Source organism: Neolamprologus multifasciatus, chromosome 17 (assembly GCF_963576455.1).
Source record: "Neolamprologus multifasciatus chromosome 17, fNeoMul1.2, whole genome shotgun sequence".
Classification (NCBI taxonomy): Eukaryota; Metazoa; Chordata; class Actinopteri; order Cichliformes; family Cichlidae; genus Neolamprologus; species Neolamprologus multifasciatus.
In genome coordinates, this window is record NC_140455.1 from 21,776,570 (window position 1) to 21,792,422 (window position 15,853).

Genomic DNA, 15,853 nt, shown 5'->3' on the forward strand with positions numbered 1-15,853 from the left:
GGAGACAATAAATGGATGTAAAATAACAAAAAATCGCAGGTTTTACAGGAAATTGAATATGCTTTAATCAGAAATAATTCAATTATTCAACTATAAATAACAATATCTGCTCTTTGAAAGTGAAACACTGAGGATGGGACACATCCTCTATTGTTCTCTTCCTTCCTGGAGGTTAATGTGAAAGCTGATTATGATCATCTTTCAACATATGTGTGTTAATTATCTTAAACCCGAGAAGTGAGAGGTTAAATTGCCCCAAATTTCAAGGGAGTTCTGCATTGCTGCACTTGCCACGGAGACATTGTTGCCCCAGTGGCAACCCCCCTAATAAATTAAAAAAAAAAAAAAAACACACATCACACTGACCTGCATCTGAAAACACAGCCAGGCTGACCACGAACAAGAGAAACATGTCTCCTCTGCTGTGGGAATAGTCCAAGATATGTGGGGGAGAAAAGCGAGCCAGAAAATCCGCTGGAGTTACTCAGAAATCAGGGAGCTCATCCACAGTGGCAAAGTTTAAAAAAACAAGGCAAGTGCGCAGGGTTCAGCTCCAGTGTGGACTTTCTCTTTCACTCAGCTGCGATCCAACAGGGCGATGATAACTCAGCCGTATGAAGGAACAGCATGATCCCGGACGGTGTGAGGTGTCCCGTAGAGAAAGGAGGAGGGCCGAGGAGGAGGAAGAAAAGTGAACGGGTCTGCCCGGCTCGTCTGCTGCTCCGGGACCTGCGGCGTGGTTCATCTCCCTGCGGTGATCTGCCTCTGAGGGCGCACGGAGACGCAGAGGAGGTGCGGTGACAGCGCTGTGCGCCAGCTCCGCCTCTCCCTCCGCATTTTTCCGCGACTTAAAGGAACATTCCAGTTTGTGCTCCCAGCCTGATCTTCGCACCAGCGGGGTCCCGGCACGAGGGCCCGGGACCACGCGGGGGGGACTTTATGAGGAGTTCAGGGAGTCCAAACTTCCTTTAAAGGCGCATTTCCTCACTTCTTGTCATGCAAATTTGGATGCTCATATTAAATATATGACTTTCAATTAATGACTAGCATCTCAAATGCACTCCAACCTAAGAAAACACCAGCAAGTCGAAAAATAAAACACAACGGAAAAAGAAAAAAGTCACCAAGGCTAAGATGAAACAAAACTGAAGTGATTTAGTGATTGTGGAGAGACAACAACAACAAAACAACAACAACAAAAAAACGTGACTGACGCTGTGGAAGTTTCAAGCTAACTGTAAACGGCTAATAGCGAACGTACAGTATAACACGAGTCATGTGATGACAAAACACCTGCATCGTTTTTCATCGGGGGTGTTAATAACCTTTCGTAACAACTGTGCATTACAGTATGTAAAATATATCCTTGTGAGCCACCAGAGCTAAACCAGGGGTTCAAATATCTGGGCCAAACCCAACCTAGCAGAGGGTCCAGGATGCCCCAATAGATGACTGGAAGCTGAAAACTGCAGTAAACTAAAAAATATGTGGCTTCTTTTGTGTTTTATTTAGTTCATTGTTTCAGGTCAACTACCCAACAATGTATATTTTACAGTTTCAACCTCTGAAACTGTGTTTTCAGTGTTCACATCTCTTTATGAAGACCTACCTCACTACTTCCGTTGGTGGTGGTGTTGAGAGGGTATGTAGCACCCAAGTGCTGATCAAATGCACTTGATTAACCAATTGTCAAAAAATCTGAAAAGTCCTTCATAACAATGGAAGACAAAACAATTATTTCAAGTTATTGCTGCTAAAGGTGGTTCTACAAACAGCTGAATCATGGAATGTACTTATTTTCTCACAGGACTGTGATGGGGCAACAACTGCCAGTAAAAAAGGATTATATGTTCAAGAGAGCTAAAAGGAAAACAAATAGTTTTACATTTGGCAAGACTTACAAAATGACAGTGGGAAACTATTTGGGCACAGAGGGAATCACAACTAGAAGATCAGTCCAGGATCAAATTGTAGGCACAAAAAAGAAAAGCTTTCATATGCTGTAATTTGCTTTGAACAGTCACCATTCTGAAACAGAGTTAAGAAACGTGAAATTTTACCCAGAATGCAAAGTTCTCTATAGTGAATCATCAGAAATCAGATGAAAGTGGGGTGTTGCTGTGCATCACTGGCTTCAGACTGCAGGGATGTAAGACATGATCTGATTTTGGTTTGACGCTGTGACACTTTGAAGTGAGTTTGATGATTGCCCACCACTGGTCCTGACAGGGTTTGGACCCCCTGAGGGGACCACATAGACCCTGATGATGAACGGACCACATGAGTGCTCGTATCCACATTTCTGACTAATTGGCTTTGGATGCAGAAGCTGCGTGAGCTGCTGAGGCACTTCAAATTACACCCTCTGGTTGCTCTGCCGACCACGAGCCTTTGTAGACGACATCGCCAGTGTCCATAGAAAACCAGTGAAAGATCCAGTTAAATACTCATCCTGCTTTCCACATCATTGCTGCCCATAAAAAGAAGAGGGGAAAGCCCCCAGCATCCAGCCAGCAGGAGTGGCTTCAACAGCGTGCAGGCTGCAGGGCGCCTCCCTGTGTTCAGCGGAGGTAGAACCCCGATTTCCTCTCAGGCCCATTTGGCTTAAGCTCGACTGAACCCAGCACGGCTCTGGCTTCTCTGTCTGCGGTGTAATCGGACCGTGACCTGCTTTCTAAGCACCTGACCCTTGTCCAATAAGCAGTGAGCCAAGTTAAACTATCTCACCTGTTCACTTTGTTCTGCCTGTCCTGGTTCAGTCACCGCCCGCCTGGCTCTTTGTGGAGGAGAAAACTTTGTTCTTTTCTCACGGTTTTAAACAGTTTCCAGGATTTAGCTCCATAAAGACAAGAGAGGTGTTTTCATCTTCTCAGCTTTTTGACAGAAAAGTCAATGAACAAGTCTCCAATAATGCTCTGTGGTCTTCTTAAAGCTCTTTGTGGTCACTTTGCATCTATTTAGGGCAGTTTCTGTTTAAAGTCATTTTATCATCTCCATTGTTGTTTTCGGGTCAGTTTTGGAGCTCTTTGTGTTGGTTTTTCTTAGTTTGTGCTCATGTTTCACTCTTTTTGTTGTATTTCTGGGTGTCTTTCAGGTTATTTTTTAATCTAGTCATGTTGTGTGTCTTTCTAGTCTGTTTTCCACCACCAGCGCCACCAGTGACCAATGGATGTGTTGGTTACACTGGAGGAAGATCATAACTTAAATTATTTAAGGGTTTGACAATTTTATTTAAATAAAGCTAAATTTGTAAGAAACTGAAGTTTTGATAAATGTTTAAATTGCTGAGGCGCTTATAGGAGTGTCATTAGTGTCTGCAGGTATTCAGACACAAGCCAAAGTGTTTTAGTGTTGCCTCCTCCCTCGCCTCCATCTGTGAGCCCTTTACTGAGCCCCCACTCAGTGTTCACATTTGTCATCTTTTACTTATCATTTTTGATAGTTTGTAGTCTTATACTACTTTTCCATCTCTGTGGCACTTCAAAACCTTTATAGTCTCATTTGAATGCCTTTATCCATCCATTCATCCTCTTCCATTTAGCCTTATGATGATCACAGGGGGCTGGAGCCTATCCCAGCAACCATAGGGCAAGAGTTAGGGTACACCCTGGACAGGTCACCAGCCTGACGCAGTGTTAACACATCCCTTTTCACTAATTTTTCATGTTTTGTGGCAGTTTTGAACCTCTTTTGCTGCTTTGAAGTCATTATTTTAAATATCTTTGCAGTAAGGATGCAAAAAGCAGAGGTAATGAAGGCAGATGAGTCTAAATACCTGGGTTAAACCAGTGAAATCAACAGACAAGTGCACAAATAAGGTAAAGAAGAGAGTCCAGGCAGAGTGGAGTGGGTGGAGACGGGTGTCAGGGGTGATTTGTGATAGAAGGATTGCAACAAGTGTGAAAGGGAAGGTTTACAAGATAGTACAGATGCTACAATGTACAGTTTGGAAATGGTGGCCAAGCTGAAAATGTTACGGTTTGCTATGGGAGTGACCAGGATGGACAAGCTTTCCTATTTTAACATATTTTGCTAGTAATTTTTGGATTTCTAGCCATTTTTATTCTCTCTCTGCCACATATTTCCTTCATGCTATAAAACACACAGAAACTGACTGACGGGTCGGTTAATTACACAGAGGGCGGCTAATAGGCTAAAATGATGTAAGGACACGAGCATTTCAAATATGCAAATAAAGCTCTGCTGCAATTTCAGAGGAATTTCTGGACAATCACAGCCTCTAACAGCAGGAAGTCAGGTGTTAGTTTCATTCATCGCATCAGGTTTGAACTTGTCAGATACTTCAGAAACTGTTCAACGCTTCAGCGCAGAAAAAATGTGAGCGCGTCAGACTGTTTGTGCCTGGAGTGAAATTGCTGCTCAGACTTACAGCCGGCCGACTCGGTTATTACAGTTATTTAACTTTTCGCCCCCAAAGAGGCCACAGGGTTCAACTAGTGAGCAGTTTGTGAGTGAGGGGCATGTCAAAGTGACATAAGTAGAGCAGGTGTTGCACCTACAGGATATGTCATTATCCATCTGCCTTCAGTTCAGCTGAGGGCAGGTGGAGGCACCGACAGTGATGCATTTATTTCCTTTGAACAGTAATCAGATCACAATTTAACTTTTAAGTATATTATCACGAGGCAAAAATAACTTTAGTTGTCATTTTTATGTGTGTTTGGGATCGTTGTCATGTTGGAACGCTGAGTTATGTTTAATTTTCAATCATTTAGTTGTTAATTTGAGCTGAATTGAAGTTTATTGAGGTATTCATGCTAAATTACAATGTACCAGAACACTGGCAGCAAAACAGCCCCAGAGCATGATGCTACCACTGCCATGCCTGACAGCTGGTACAGGGTTCTTAGGTTTGATAGCCTGACCTTCACTCCTCCAAACATTCCTCTTGTCATTGTGGCCATTTAGCTTGATCTCTGTCTCATGTGACCATAAAACTTGCTTCAGAAGGCATTTGTCATGTCTGTGTGGACATCTGCATAATTTCATTCAAGCTTGAAGGTGTCAGTTTTGGAGGGGGGGACTTCTTTCTTGGTCGATAGCTATGTAAAACTGGCTTCACTGGCTTTGGGGAGGAACCGTGCCGTTCTCTGGCAGGAAGCACCATGCCCTCCTGTGTTTTAAATGCACTTTAGAACAGCACGCAGCAACACTACATATGAGCGGGTGGAGGGAGGTTTGAGGTCTTCACTCACCCCCGTTCTGTTAACCGTCGGGGCTGGGGGGCTGGGGGGCTGGGAGGAGGTGCTGGCCGTCGGATTGGGGTCTGGGATGCAGGGCCTCCCTGCTACTGCAGATAAGGAGGCGGCCTGCTTTCCTCCACCCCAGAGAGAAGGGTTACATCTCCTGATGATCCCATTGGTAAAGTAAATCCGCTTGGCATCTTTCTTGGCCTTCAGACAACAATCCTGATGGCTAAAGATCCAAACGGGACAGGCACAAAAAAACAAACAAAAACAAAAACAAAAAAATGGCTTCACTGTGGACAGAGATGCAGGTGTCGAAGTTTCTAGTTCATGGCAGGCTTGAGCCTTAGTGGTTCCTGGGTTGTTCCTGAATGTCCCGACCAATTTTCTCTCATCTGAGAATGACAGTTGGGGTCTTCTTCAAGACCTCAAAGTGTTGACACATCCAAATGACGCATGCAAACTGATGATCTTTGAATGTGCAGTTGTTTACAAATGGCTCTGAAAAACCTTTGTAAATTGGGTAAATCTTCAATCATCTTTCTTGGATCTTTACGGGGTTCCTTGGACTTTCCTATTATTCTGAATCAGAAACACTTATTAAAAGATTTAAGTTAATTTATATATTTGAGACAGTATGTATACTTTTGAAAATCCAAAATAAATTCAAACTTGCGCACCCAATTATTTTTTAAAGTCATTAAAGATGTATACTGTACAATCGTTCCACTCTAGAAAAACTAAAATTTAAAGAAATAATTAAAACCTCCAAATTATTGGGGGTCTGACCACACCTGTACCTATTTCTTATTTACCATGTTCTTTGCGCCACCTGCCTGCAGCTGATTGTATTGAAGATTATAAATGGTTGCTATCCTGTCACAAAACACTCCAGACACTCGTCTCCACCCGCTCCATCCCTCTTTTTCTCCTTTCTTGTGCGCTGTCCCTTGCTTTGATGGTTGACCCCCAGTTTGTTTTTCTCATGTTTCTCATGGTCTTAAATGTTTCTGTTCTGCTCATGATAACCAATAAAATAAATAAATAAATAAACAAATAAAATGAACAATACGGTTTGGGTGTGGTGAGAACCTCTGACCGCTAGGTCGCGGTGTGGAAAAACACGCAGACTCCTCAGGAAGTAAAGTGCAGGACTTCCGGTCGGCGGCAAAGCGTGTGCTGCTGTTAAGTGCAACGTTATTGTGACGAAAGGATACCAAACGTATACCTTAAAACGCACAGTGCTTATTTAATTTGAGCTAAAATGGTGAGTAAAGCTCGGAAAACATTACCTTTAGCTTCACCGGATGTTTTGGGGGATATTTTACTCAGAAGGGCGCGGGAATAGCGACTAGCCTGTTAGCTGGTTAGCATAGGCGAGGCTAGCGTCTCATTCATAATTGTAGAGATAATGAATGAATCCTCACACGGAAAGCAGCCTCACTTTTTCTGGTTATCTACGGAAACATAATTAGGCTGGTTTCAATGCTTCCTGTTTATTGGCTGTTTGTTTATTGGCGATTTTCTTCCTGCTTGAATCTGTGGAGAGCGTCGCACCAAACTTCATTCAGAAAACGTCTAATTTAACTGCCACACAAATATTTTGAAGCTTAATACTTATAATAACTTGATAATCATAAAATTCACGGTTTATTTTTTAATCGTCTCTGTCTTTGGAAAACTGTGCAAACTGAAAGGAAACGTGCAAGATCTCTTTTTAGAGACCTGATACCTATTATAAGATCACAGATCAGAATAAGTCACTGCATATGGTTTGGATTTGACATGTACGGGTATTACGATGCTAAACTGTAGCTGTTTGTTTCATTGGTGTCTGAATTTGATGTGTGTGTATTTATCTCTGATTGGTCTGCTTCTCCAGAGTTTACCTCTGAACCCGAAGCCCTTCCTGAACGGCCTGACAGGAAAACCAGTGATGGTGAAGCTGAAGTGGGGCATGGAATATAAGGGCTACCTCGTGTCTGTGGACGGGTACATGAATATGCAGGTGTGGATCATTTGCCTTGTTCAATTACCTAAAATTTGTTATACGGTCAAATTTTGCATTGTTTATAGACTAGGTATTATGGTAAGAGAAACTGAGACTCTATTTCAAAATAAAAGCATTTTTCAGCTAATGTGATTTTTAACATTGACAGGCGCATTCAGTTTGGCATTAATGCAACTGCTGTAGCATGACGTGGATTTATTTTTCTAAACTTGGTGTTATTCTGTATCCAAGTAAAAACAACTGTTAGCCCAGAGTAATGTGTTACCTTTGCCTCCTCTGCTTCTTTGTCGCTGTGTTGGAAGCAGCAAACAAAACTCTTCTCTTAGAAAGGTTGTTTTTACTGTTGCTTAATGCAACACAGAACTCCTCCAAGCTGTCAGTACACAGTTCCCCTGCATTACCCAGCAACAGAAAATTCTTTTGTGGGCAGGGATGGGGCAGGGATAGCTCAGTAGATAGCATGGTCGCCCCATGATCGGAAGGTCGGGGATTCGAATCCACTGAACGGCTACCCTGAGGTACCCTGAGCAAAGTACCTTCCCTACACACTGCTCCCCAGGCGCCTGATTAATGGTTGCCCACTGCTTCACTGAGTGAATGGGTTAAATGCAGAGAAAGTAATTTCCCCGTGGGGATCAAGTATACATTATTATTATTAAAACTCGAGCAATGTGTTCATGGGGTCACACAAGAACCTGTAGTATTTTCCTGTTGAAGGATAAAATGACATCATTGCAAGGAAGCATCATTCCACTGTTGGGTGGTACACCAGTGACCAGACAGTCACAGAAGAAGGGACTTGTGTTAACTCAACACTGTCCTCACTTGTAGTTCTAAACATACACCCTGATGAAAATACACACATATTAATATACTTAAGACAACATCAATAATCCAGCTCAGGGAAAACATCCTGATACTTGATAATTTGTGAAGTATGAACAGTTTCTACCCATTAAAAACGTCACATTTATAGAATTACACCACAGAATGGCATGCTAGGCTATGCTAAACTTAAAGTCAGAGTTTTCTGTATCACCAAAGTGGCTCTGTTTTTACCTGGTGAAATCAGGTGAAAACAGATTACATTTTTTTATTATTTTATTTAGCACATGTTTTAAGTATGAATTTGTGCAACTGTGGCGACTGATCATTGCCATTGTCACTAGTCTGTGCTGAATGTACAAGTCATTAAATCTAATTAAATTTTATTTAAAGTCCAATTCTGGTGATTTGGTGTCCTAAATATTTATTCAACTATCTGCCACCAGATGGAGCTGCAGCAACAAGATTTTTGTAGAAAAATGCCATAACTTCGCTAGTCTGGGCCTGATCGTATTGTTATGGCTCTTTTTAGTTATTTTGATAACTGAAAGGAGACAGTTGAGGAGGTCACCTCCTGTGTGAGGTGTTCTGGGTGGACACCATGGAAGCACCGGAGAGATTTTATCTGTCAGCTGGCCTGGGAACACCTCAGTGTTTCCCTGGATGAGCTGGAGGAGGTGGCTGGGATGAGGGAGGTCTTGGCTTCTCTGCCCCACCAATGATCTTACCTGACCTTTGAACTTTGTTTTATTTTTTTTATTTTTTTTACAGCTGGCAAACACAGAAGAGTATGTGGATGGAGCGTTGGCCGGACATCTCGGTGAGGTTCTCATCAGGTATGTGAATGACACTTTGTAACGCCACAGAGAGAAATCAGTGGGAGTCTGAACAGTTTGAAGTCATCAGACTTGACTAACTTGTGTTAATAATTAAGTGACTGGTGAAAGGAAACACTTTCTCATGCTGTGCTCGACCTCCACAGGTGCAATAATGTTTTGTACATCAGAGGTGTAGAAGAGGAGGAAGAGGACGGCGAGATGCGAGAGTGATGCTGGGCTGATGTGTGTTTGTGTTTTCACCGTGTGAAACAAATGAACGTTTGGGGTTATTTTTCAAGCAGCTTTGAATCTTTTTTTTTTTTTCCTACTGTATGTGAGACCAGTTTTATGTTGTGATACAGACACAATAAAGTGATCATTGTACCCTTTCTTAAAAAATATGTGTGTTTGTGTGTCGTTTGATTTTTTTATTTGTTTTTTTGGGGGGGGGGGGGGGTGCAGTAAGCCCCACCCCCCTCTGTGCACTTTAAACTCTGCTGTTTCTCTCCTGGGCAAATATTTGCCTGTTTCCTGAGTTGGCTTCAACACCCTCTCTCCTAAGGTTTGACTTCAAATGAGTCAAAATGTCCAGACCTTACAGACTGCTGGTTAAAAATGCCAAACAGCTAGTTTTGATCTGCAAAAACTCTGAGAAGTACCTGACCAAAGATGGGATGCAAAATCTGTGCGTGATTGAAAATGGGAGCGTTGTAATAGGAAGGTAAGTTTGTCACAAATTATGTATTTTATAGGCACATTTTCAGATCTCTAAGCTTTATAAAGGAGATGTCAAACATCTGGGTTGGGGGTCGAGGTGGGCACAAAGTGAACATTTTGCAAAAATGACTACTGCTTCTGGTGTGAGGATTTAAACACAGTAGAAGAAATCTATGCAAGGTTAGAAGCTTGTTAAAATCAAGATTTTTGAATTATAAAGAAAGTGGGATTGTTTGGGTCCCAAAATTTATACATGTGCATGCTTTGTGCTCTACAAAAGCACATAAACTGACAGGAAACTGAATAAATGAGGAAAATTAGGACCTGCTGTTGAAGCTGCACTTCCTTTTCCCTTTGACACCTTTTGCTTTACGCCATGTGATGGCAAAAGAAGACAGTACAGGGATTATTGAGTAAAAGATTAGGTTTTGACTGTCAAATGTTTACTGTCCTGTTAAGTAAAATAAAGAGTAGATTTTAAAGATGACTAAACTGGTGATAGTTTTTTATTGCACATGTAGCTGCACAAATGCAAAATTTTAAAGTCTCTTAAATGTTTGATTCAGAGCCTCTTCTACCATCTTGCCCTACAATTAGACAGGTTTGGTATTTTATTTATACACTTCTTCTTATTGTTGATATTTTCTAATATATCTCTAATTCACAGACCAAGCTGCTTTAGTGAGTGAAATGATGAGCATTCCCGTGTAATGTTAAATGCTTTTAAAAAATGGTTCTATTTGTATTTATCATATCTCTGTCTATCACAGATGCTCTGAAATGTTCTAATGCAACTTATTACTTTCAGTCATTTTAATGCAAAGAGTTCATCCAAAACACCGATGTAGGTCTGTTAGCTATATTACAATGCCAAACATCAAAATATAGCAAAAGTGGAAAACTACAATAGAATTACTGGTTCTAATGTTTAAAAAAACAGATCTGTTTTGGAGGTTGACAAATACATTAGAAAATGCTTAAAAATAACACAGGCACATGAATAAATATGACAGGAGTCATAAATAACCTCTGTTGAAGGTTAAGAAGCTTTATTAAAGTCTCAGATTTCATCAGAAAGATGGAAAATATCTCATGTAGCTACAGAAGTGAGCAGAGCTTGTTAGGAGCTGTGCTGTGCTTTTGAGCACCAGTTTCAGGTTATTTGAAAAGCGATTTCTTAACCTGACGACCAATGATACACATACCCCTACAGGCTCTACAGACTCATAACATGTCAGAGAACAAAGTCACTGTGGATGAATGTGTGCTTTTCCCTCACAGTGACGGGCTGATTAAAGCTGTAGGGCCTGCAGAAACCATCAGAGCTCAGTATGCAGAAGCTTTGTTTGACAAAGTGATCGATGCTGCAGGAATGTGCGTCCTGCCAGGTGAGCATCAGCTCTGTATCAGTTCTGTTGGCTTAAATATAAGCAGTCAGACGTGTGAATTGTTGAGAATTTCTTGCCTTAGTATAATGTAAAAAATACTTGATGTTCTAAAAAAAGGCTCCCAGACATTTATTTTGTTTGTTTTCTGTTTTCTCCCATTATCATCATCAAATTTAAAGACTAAAGATGCTAAATTTAAATGATTTGTTTGATATCAAGCTTGTCAATGTGAAAAATATGCAAAAAACTAAGAAATCAGGAAGGAGCCGAAGTCCAAAGTACTTTTAATGTTTTACCTTTTATTTCTGCCTCTTCTCGCAGTGATTAACTGCTGCAAACTTCTTGTTTCAGGCTTGGTTGATGCTCACACTCATCCAGTCTGGGCTGGGGACCGGGTGCATGAATTTGCAATGAAGGTAAATTATTCTGCTTAACTTCACTTCGCTTCACTTCGCATCTGAACTGTTGATGACATGCTCAGCGCTCCATCTGCAGCTGGCAGGTGCCACCTATATGGACGTGCACCGAGCAGGTGGAGGCATCCACTTCACGGTGGAGCACACTCGAGCCGCCCCCGCCTCGGACCTCCTGGCAACCCTCCGCAGCAGGTTGGTGCGGATGCAGCGAGCGGGCACCACCCTGGTGGAGTGTAAGAGCGGTTACGGCCTGGAGCTGCAGACCGAGCTGAAAATGCTGGAAGTGATCGAGGAGGCCCGGCGCTCCCTACCTATAAACATCTCTGCCACCTACTGCGGAGCTCACGCAGCGCCCAAGTAAGTATAACTATTTTTGCCTCATATTCCATATCTCCTCCTCCTCCACGTCTTCCTCCTCCTTCAGAGGGAAAACAGTGGCAGAAGCTACAGAGGACATTCTGAGAGTTCAGCTGCCTCGGCTGAAGGAAAGGATGTCTGCTGGGACTCTCAGAGTCGACAACATCGACGTGTTTTGTGAGCAGGGAGTGTTTGACCTCACCTCGAGCCGCTCCATCCTGCAGGCAGGCAAACAAATGGGCCTCAACATCAATTTCCATGGAGATGAGCTTCATCCCATGAACTCTGCTCAGGTATCTGCCGAAGCTTATGTATACACTGTAAGCTACAGCCTAAAGATGAATATTCACCTCTGAACCACATCATAACCTTCAGTTTCTGCTCACCGGATCAACAGTACTCATTTTAGTTTACACCAACTCCAAAGAAAAATATCAGCTAGTTTCCACCTTTGTGATGAAAGCTAGCATGCTTCATTACCATCTTTACTACCAAACCTACGCTCTTCTGCATCTGAATAGTCTCCAGATCCCCGTACAGATGTATTGAGAAAACAAATGTTCACAGAGTCATGTGAAGTAAAAATAGTAAGTATGATTGGGAGCTACAGTTCATTTTTGTGGCCTTATTAAACAGTTTCCATACACCCATATGTTCGTTTTCTAAGAACATATGGGTGTACAGAATATATGTTATTTCAGCTGCTGATAATCTTTGACTTTCAGAGTAATACAGTCTAACACATCCAAAAACATGTTCAGGAAGGCGAGGGAAATGTCACTATCGACAAAAAAAAGACACTAAAGGCGCATAAAATATAATTGATGATCCGGGGCCAAATGCAGATGAACTGCACGGAGACTTTTGGATATTTATCTGAAACCTAACTGTTTAATTGTTTATTAATAATCATCTGAGGCCCTGTCTTGTTAAACAGAGTGTGCATTTATTTCAGATGGGGGCGGAGCTTGGAGCCTTAGCCATCAGTCACCTGGAGGAGGTGACAGATGCAGGAATTGCTGCCATGGCCAAAGCAAAAACTGCCGCGGTCCTCCTGCCGACTACAGCTTATATTCTGCGGTACTGTAACACACACACACGTACACACACACGCACACCCTTTAACCAAGTTTTTTTTGATTAATACATTTATTGATGTTTAGGTTGCCCCAGCCTCGGGCCAGAGACATGCTGGACGCCGGAGTGATCGTGGCCCTCGGCAGCGACTTCAACCCCAACGCCTACTGTTGCTCTATGGTGAGTGCAGGATGTCTGACTCCTCCTTTGTCACAGCCACACTCTGTATATAAAGGATGGATGTAAGTACTGTGACATTACCCATGAAGCCTAAACATTACGTTTCCATTTTTCCTTAAGCAAGAATGATAAGTTATTAGCTTCCACTGAGGTGCAAACTGCTGCTGTAAGCATGTAAAGTTGGACATTTTAACATGGAAGTCTGGAGGGGTTGATTCACTTCAAGAGTCTGCCTCAAGTGGCCAATAGTGGAACTGCAGGCTCCCCTCTGCTTACATCCCCCTCTGTTCTTCTTTTTCTCTCCCTCAGCCGATAGTGATGCATCTGGCCTGCGTTAACATGAGGATGTCCATGCCAGAGGCTTTGGCCGCCGCCACCATCAACGCGGCCTACGCCCTCGGGCGCTCCCACACACATGGATCGCTGGAGGTCAACAAGCACGGAGACCTGCTGCTCCTCAACGCCACACGGTAAGCCCACCCACAGCAGAGAACACTTCAAAGACCAATTTCATGTTTTTATGGAGCTTAAAAAAGTTAAGGTAAAGTTTAAAGAAACAGCTGTGTGTTTCTATTGTGGAAATAGTGCAATTATTTACTCTGTGTGTTGCACTCAGTCACTCACTGCTTGCAGTTTAGTGCTGCCTTTAACTGTAATGTTATATTAATGCATGGTTTCATCATTTGAACCATTATTTTACCAGGTAGCTTTATTAATTTTTAGCAGTTTTAGTGATTCCTAATCAGAGGCAGAAACTTTGGTGTGTAGATGTTTAGATTTGGTGTTTTTCTGATACTTCTGATTTCTTCCTACATTGAAAATCTAATATTGTATCAGCTTTACATTAGAAATAAGAAATAAAAATAACAGAGCCTGTCCTCTGTGTCGTTCTGCAGGTGGGAGCACCTGATTTACCAGCTGGGAGGACATCAGGAGCTCATCCGGTATGTCATCATCAAAGGTGACGTCGTCTACGATAACAACAAAATCCTGGACTTGTAACTGTGGAACTAGGTTAACAGAGTGAAGTAAAACTATATAAAAATGTAAATGTGTGCTTAAGGAGCTAACTAAAATAAAGTTTTAGTCTCTTATCTCAGTGTGGTCACACCTGTCAGCCCAATAAGCACTGGGAGGCTTCGGTCCAGATGTTTATCTATGTTCATGTTGTGCTCTGTCCAAGCATGAAGCAGTGTTGGGACTAACGCGTTATTAAGTAGCGCGTTACAGTAACTACGTTATTATTGTGGTAACGAGCACGGTAACTAGTTATTATGCCAAAATCAGGAACGCGTTAGTCGTTACTGGGATTTAGATAGGGTCGTTACTTCGTGTGGTGGCTATCGCGGAGCTTCCACAGATTCAATAACATTAGCAAGTGTTGGAGGCAGCAGGTGGAAGAGAAGGAAAAGAGACCCGAGGCGGCCGCCGGTCCAAGTGTGAACTGAACTTCAGGTAAGAAGTTATGACCTGCAGTCTATCTGGGTCAGATATAAACCAAGTTTAGGTGGAGTTTATTTTCGTTATTCTGACTTTTTCCGTACTGCGTACTAGCTAGCATGACGGAGTTTCTATACAGCTGAGTGGGTGCTATGATGTTAACGATGTTAAACTTTATTTTGTTCATAAGTTATTAGAGTTGCCAACCGTCCCGTCTGGTATTCAGAGAAAATATTACGCGTTTCTTATTGAGGTGAAAAGGAACAGTTTGTCCCGTAATTCGGCTACATTGAAAAAGACACAAAGCTGGAGTTATTCTGTGTCTTTGCTGCACAGCTGCCTCTTCTTCTCTCATTCTCCCCCCTCCCTCTCCTGTTTCTACTTCAATCATGAAAACTGATCAATGATCAGCTGATCGGCTCTCTTGTTTGTTTATCGCCCACTTTGCGCCAGAAAGAGGAAACCAGCCGATGTCGCGTTAAACAACAGCAGCACGTTTAAGCTTGATCAGCTGTTGTTAGGATTTATTTAATATTAATTCCTAGTATCAGCTGATGTTTGCTGGAGCCACAGCTGCAAAAAAGCTGCTGGTCATGATGTCGGTTTGTTTATCTGGTGAGAGGGAAACATGAAACCAGGAGATGTCCTTACTGAATCATCAGAGCTGAACAGGTGATGGAGATACAGGTTTACCTTTTAGGTGACATAAATGAGTTGAAGGGAAGTTATGAACTGTTTCTGAGAGACAAATAACCCCAGGATCCTTTTTAGGTAGCTGACAGCTGGTAACTGTGCAGGAGCGGATCTAGCAAAGTTTTGCCAGGGGCGCCAGGTGGGGCATTAACAGGGAGAGGTGGGCACAAAGAAATACTTTTCTTTCTTATTCTCATTTAAAATGTCTAGCTTTTAAAAAATAATTATCTGAATCTTACAACAAACGATTGATGCATATATACCATCAAAACAGTGAACATCACTGTCACAACAGCGTTTGTTTTCATTCAAAGGCTTTATGATTTTTCCTATAATGGCCGGTCTCTAGTCAAAATGCCCGGGCTGATTTTTTGTCCCCGTCCAGCCCTGTATGCAGCTCATCTGCAGTCTGGTGTTACCTACATCTTCCTATTCAGAAGGCAGAATTTCCAAGTTCTGAGTACAATCGAAAGCACCACGACTGCAGTTTTTGTGTTGGATGTAAAAGGCGCACATGATGCTGTGACGTAGGCTAGAATCATGGCAGCAGTCAATGACGGTCCAGGCGTGGGATTTCTCTCGTGGAAATATGTATTATCTTTTCCTTTCTATTGGTAGGTGGCACAGTGCACTTGTGGCAAGTAAGCAAACTAGAAGACTGGCAAAGTTATGGAAGCAAGACATTAACAAGAGAATTCTGAGTAAAACCAAAGTTACTTTCCCT

General features: G+C 42.3%; 3 protein-coding genes across 3 annotated transcripts in view; 2 read left to right on the top strand and 1 right to left on the bottom strand.

Moving 5' to 3' along the window:
- The window catches only part of ntn4 (netrin 4), a 32,167-nt gene extending 31,380 nt beyond the window's left edge, over positions 1-787 (bottom strand). The window contains exon 1 of the mRNA XM_085138620.1: positions 367-787. Within this exon, the coding sequence (XP_084994746.1) occupies positions 367-412 (46 nt within the window). The 5' untranslated portion in view covers positions 413-787. The remainder of the gene's footprint in view (positions 1-366) is intronic.
- Positions 788-6,322: 5,535 nt separating this feature from the next.
- Positions 6,323-9,243, top strand: snrpf (small nuclear ribonucleoprotein polypeptide F). Its single transcript, XM_085137252.1, has 4 exons — positions 6,323-6,474; positions 7,090-7,215; positions 8,815-8,879; positions 9,026-9,243. Exons 1-4 carry the CDS (start codon positions 6,472-6,474, stop codon positions 9,090-9,092), a joined length of 261 nt encoding a protein of 86 aa, XP_084993378.1. The 5' UTR covers positions 6,323-6,471; the 3' UTR covers positions 9,093-9,243.
- Positions 9,244-9,320: 77 nt separating this feature from the next.
- Positions 9,321-14,090, top strand: amdhd1 (amidohydrolase domain containing 1). Its single transcript, XM_085138624.1, has 9 exons — positions 9,321-9,582; positions 10,860-10,966; positions 11,318-11,382; positions 11,462-11,739; positions 11,807-12,032; positions 12,695-12,819; positions 12,903-12,996; positions 13,306-13,466; positions 13,893-14,090. The coding sequence occupies exons 1-9, from the start codon at positions 9,446-9,448 to the stop codon at positions 13,996-13,998; spliced, it is 1,299 nt and encodes a 432-aa protein (XP_084994750.1). The 5' UTR covers positions 9,321-9,445; the 3' UTR covers positions 13,999-14,090.
- The last annotated feature ends 1,763 nt before the right edge of the window (positions 14,091-15,853 follow it).

What these genes read in the sequence shown, in the direction of transcription:
- snrpf (XM_085137252.1), top strand. An exon ending in ACGGGTACATGAATATGCAG is followed by an intron (nt 7,216 to 8,814) that starts GTGTGGATCATT and finishes TTTTTTTTACAG; the next exon opens with CTGGCAAACACAGAAGAGTA. An exon ending in CTCGGTGAGGTTCTCATCAG is followed by an intron (nt 8,880 to 9,025) that starts GTATGTGAATGA and finishes CGACCTCCACAG; the next exon opens with GTGCAATAATGTTTTGTACA.
- amdhd1 (XM_085138624.1), top strand. Translation starts at nt 9,446, where the DNA reads ATGTCCAGACCTTACAGACTGCTGGTTAAAAATGCCAAACAGCTAGTT. An exon ending in GGGAGCGTTGTAATAGGAAG is followed by an intron (nt 9,583 to 10,859) that starts GTAAGTTTGTCA and finishes TTTCCCTCACAG; the next exon opens with TGACGGGCTGATTAAAGCTG. An exon ending in TGCATGAATTTGCAATGAAG is followed by an intron (nt 11,383 to 11,461) that starts GTAAATTATTCT and finishes CTCCATCTGCAG; the next exon opens with CTGGCAGGTGCCACCTATAT.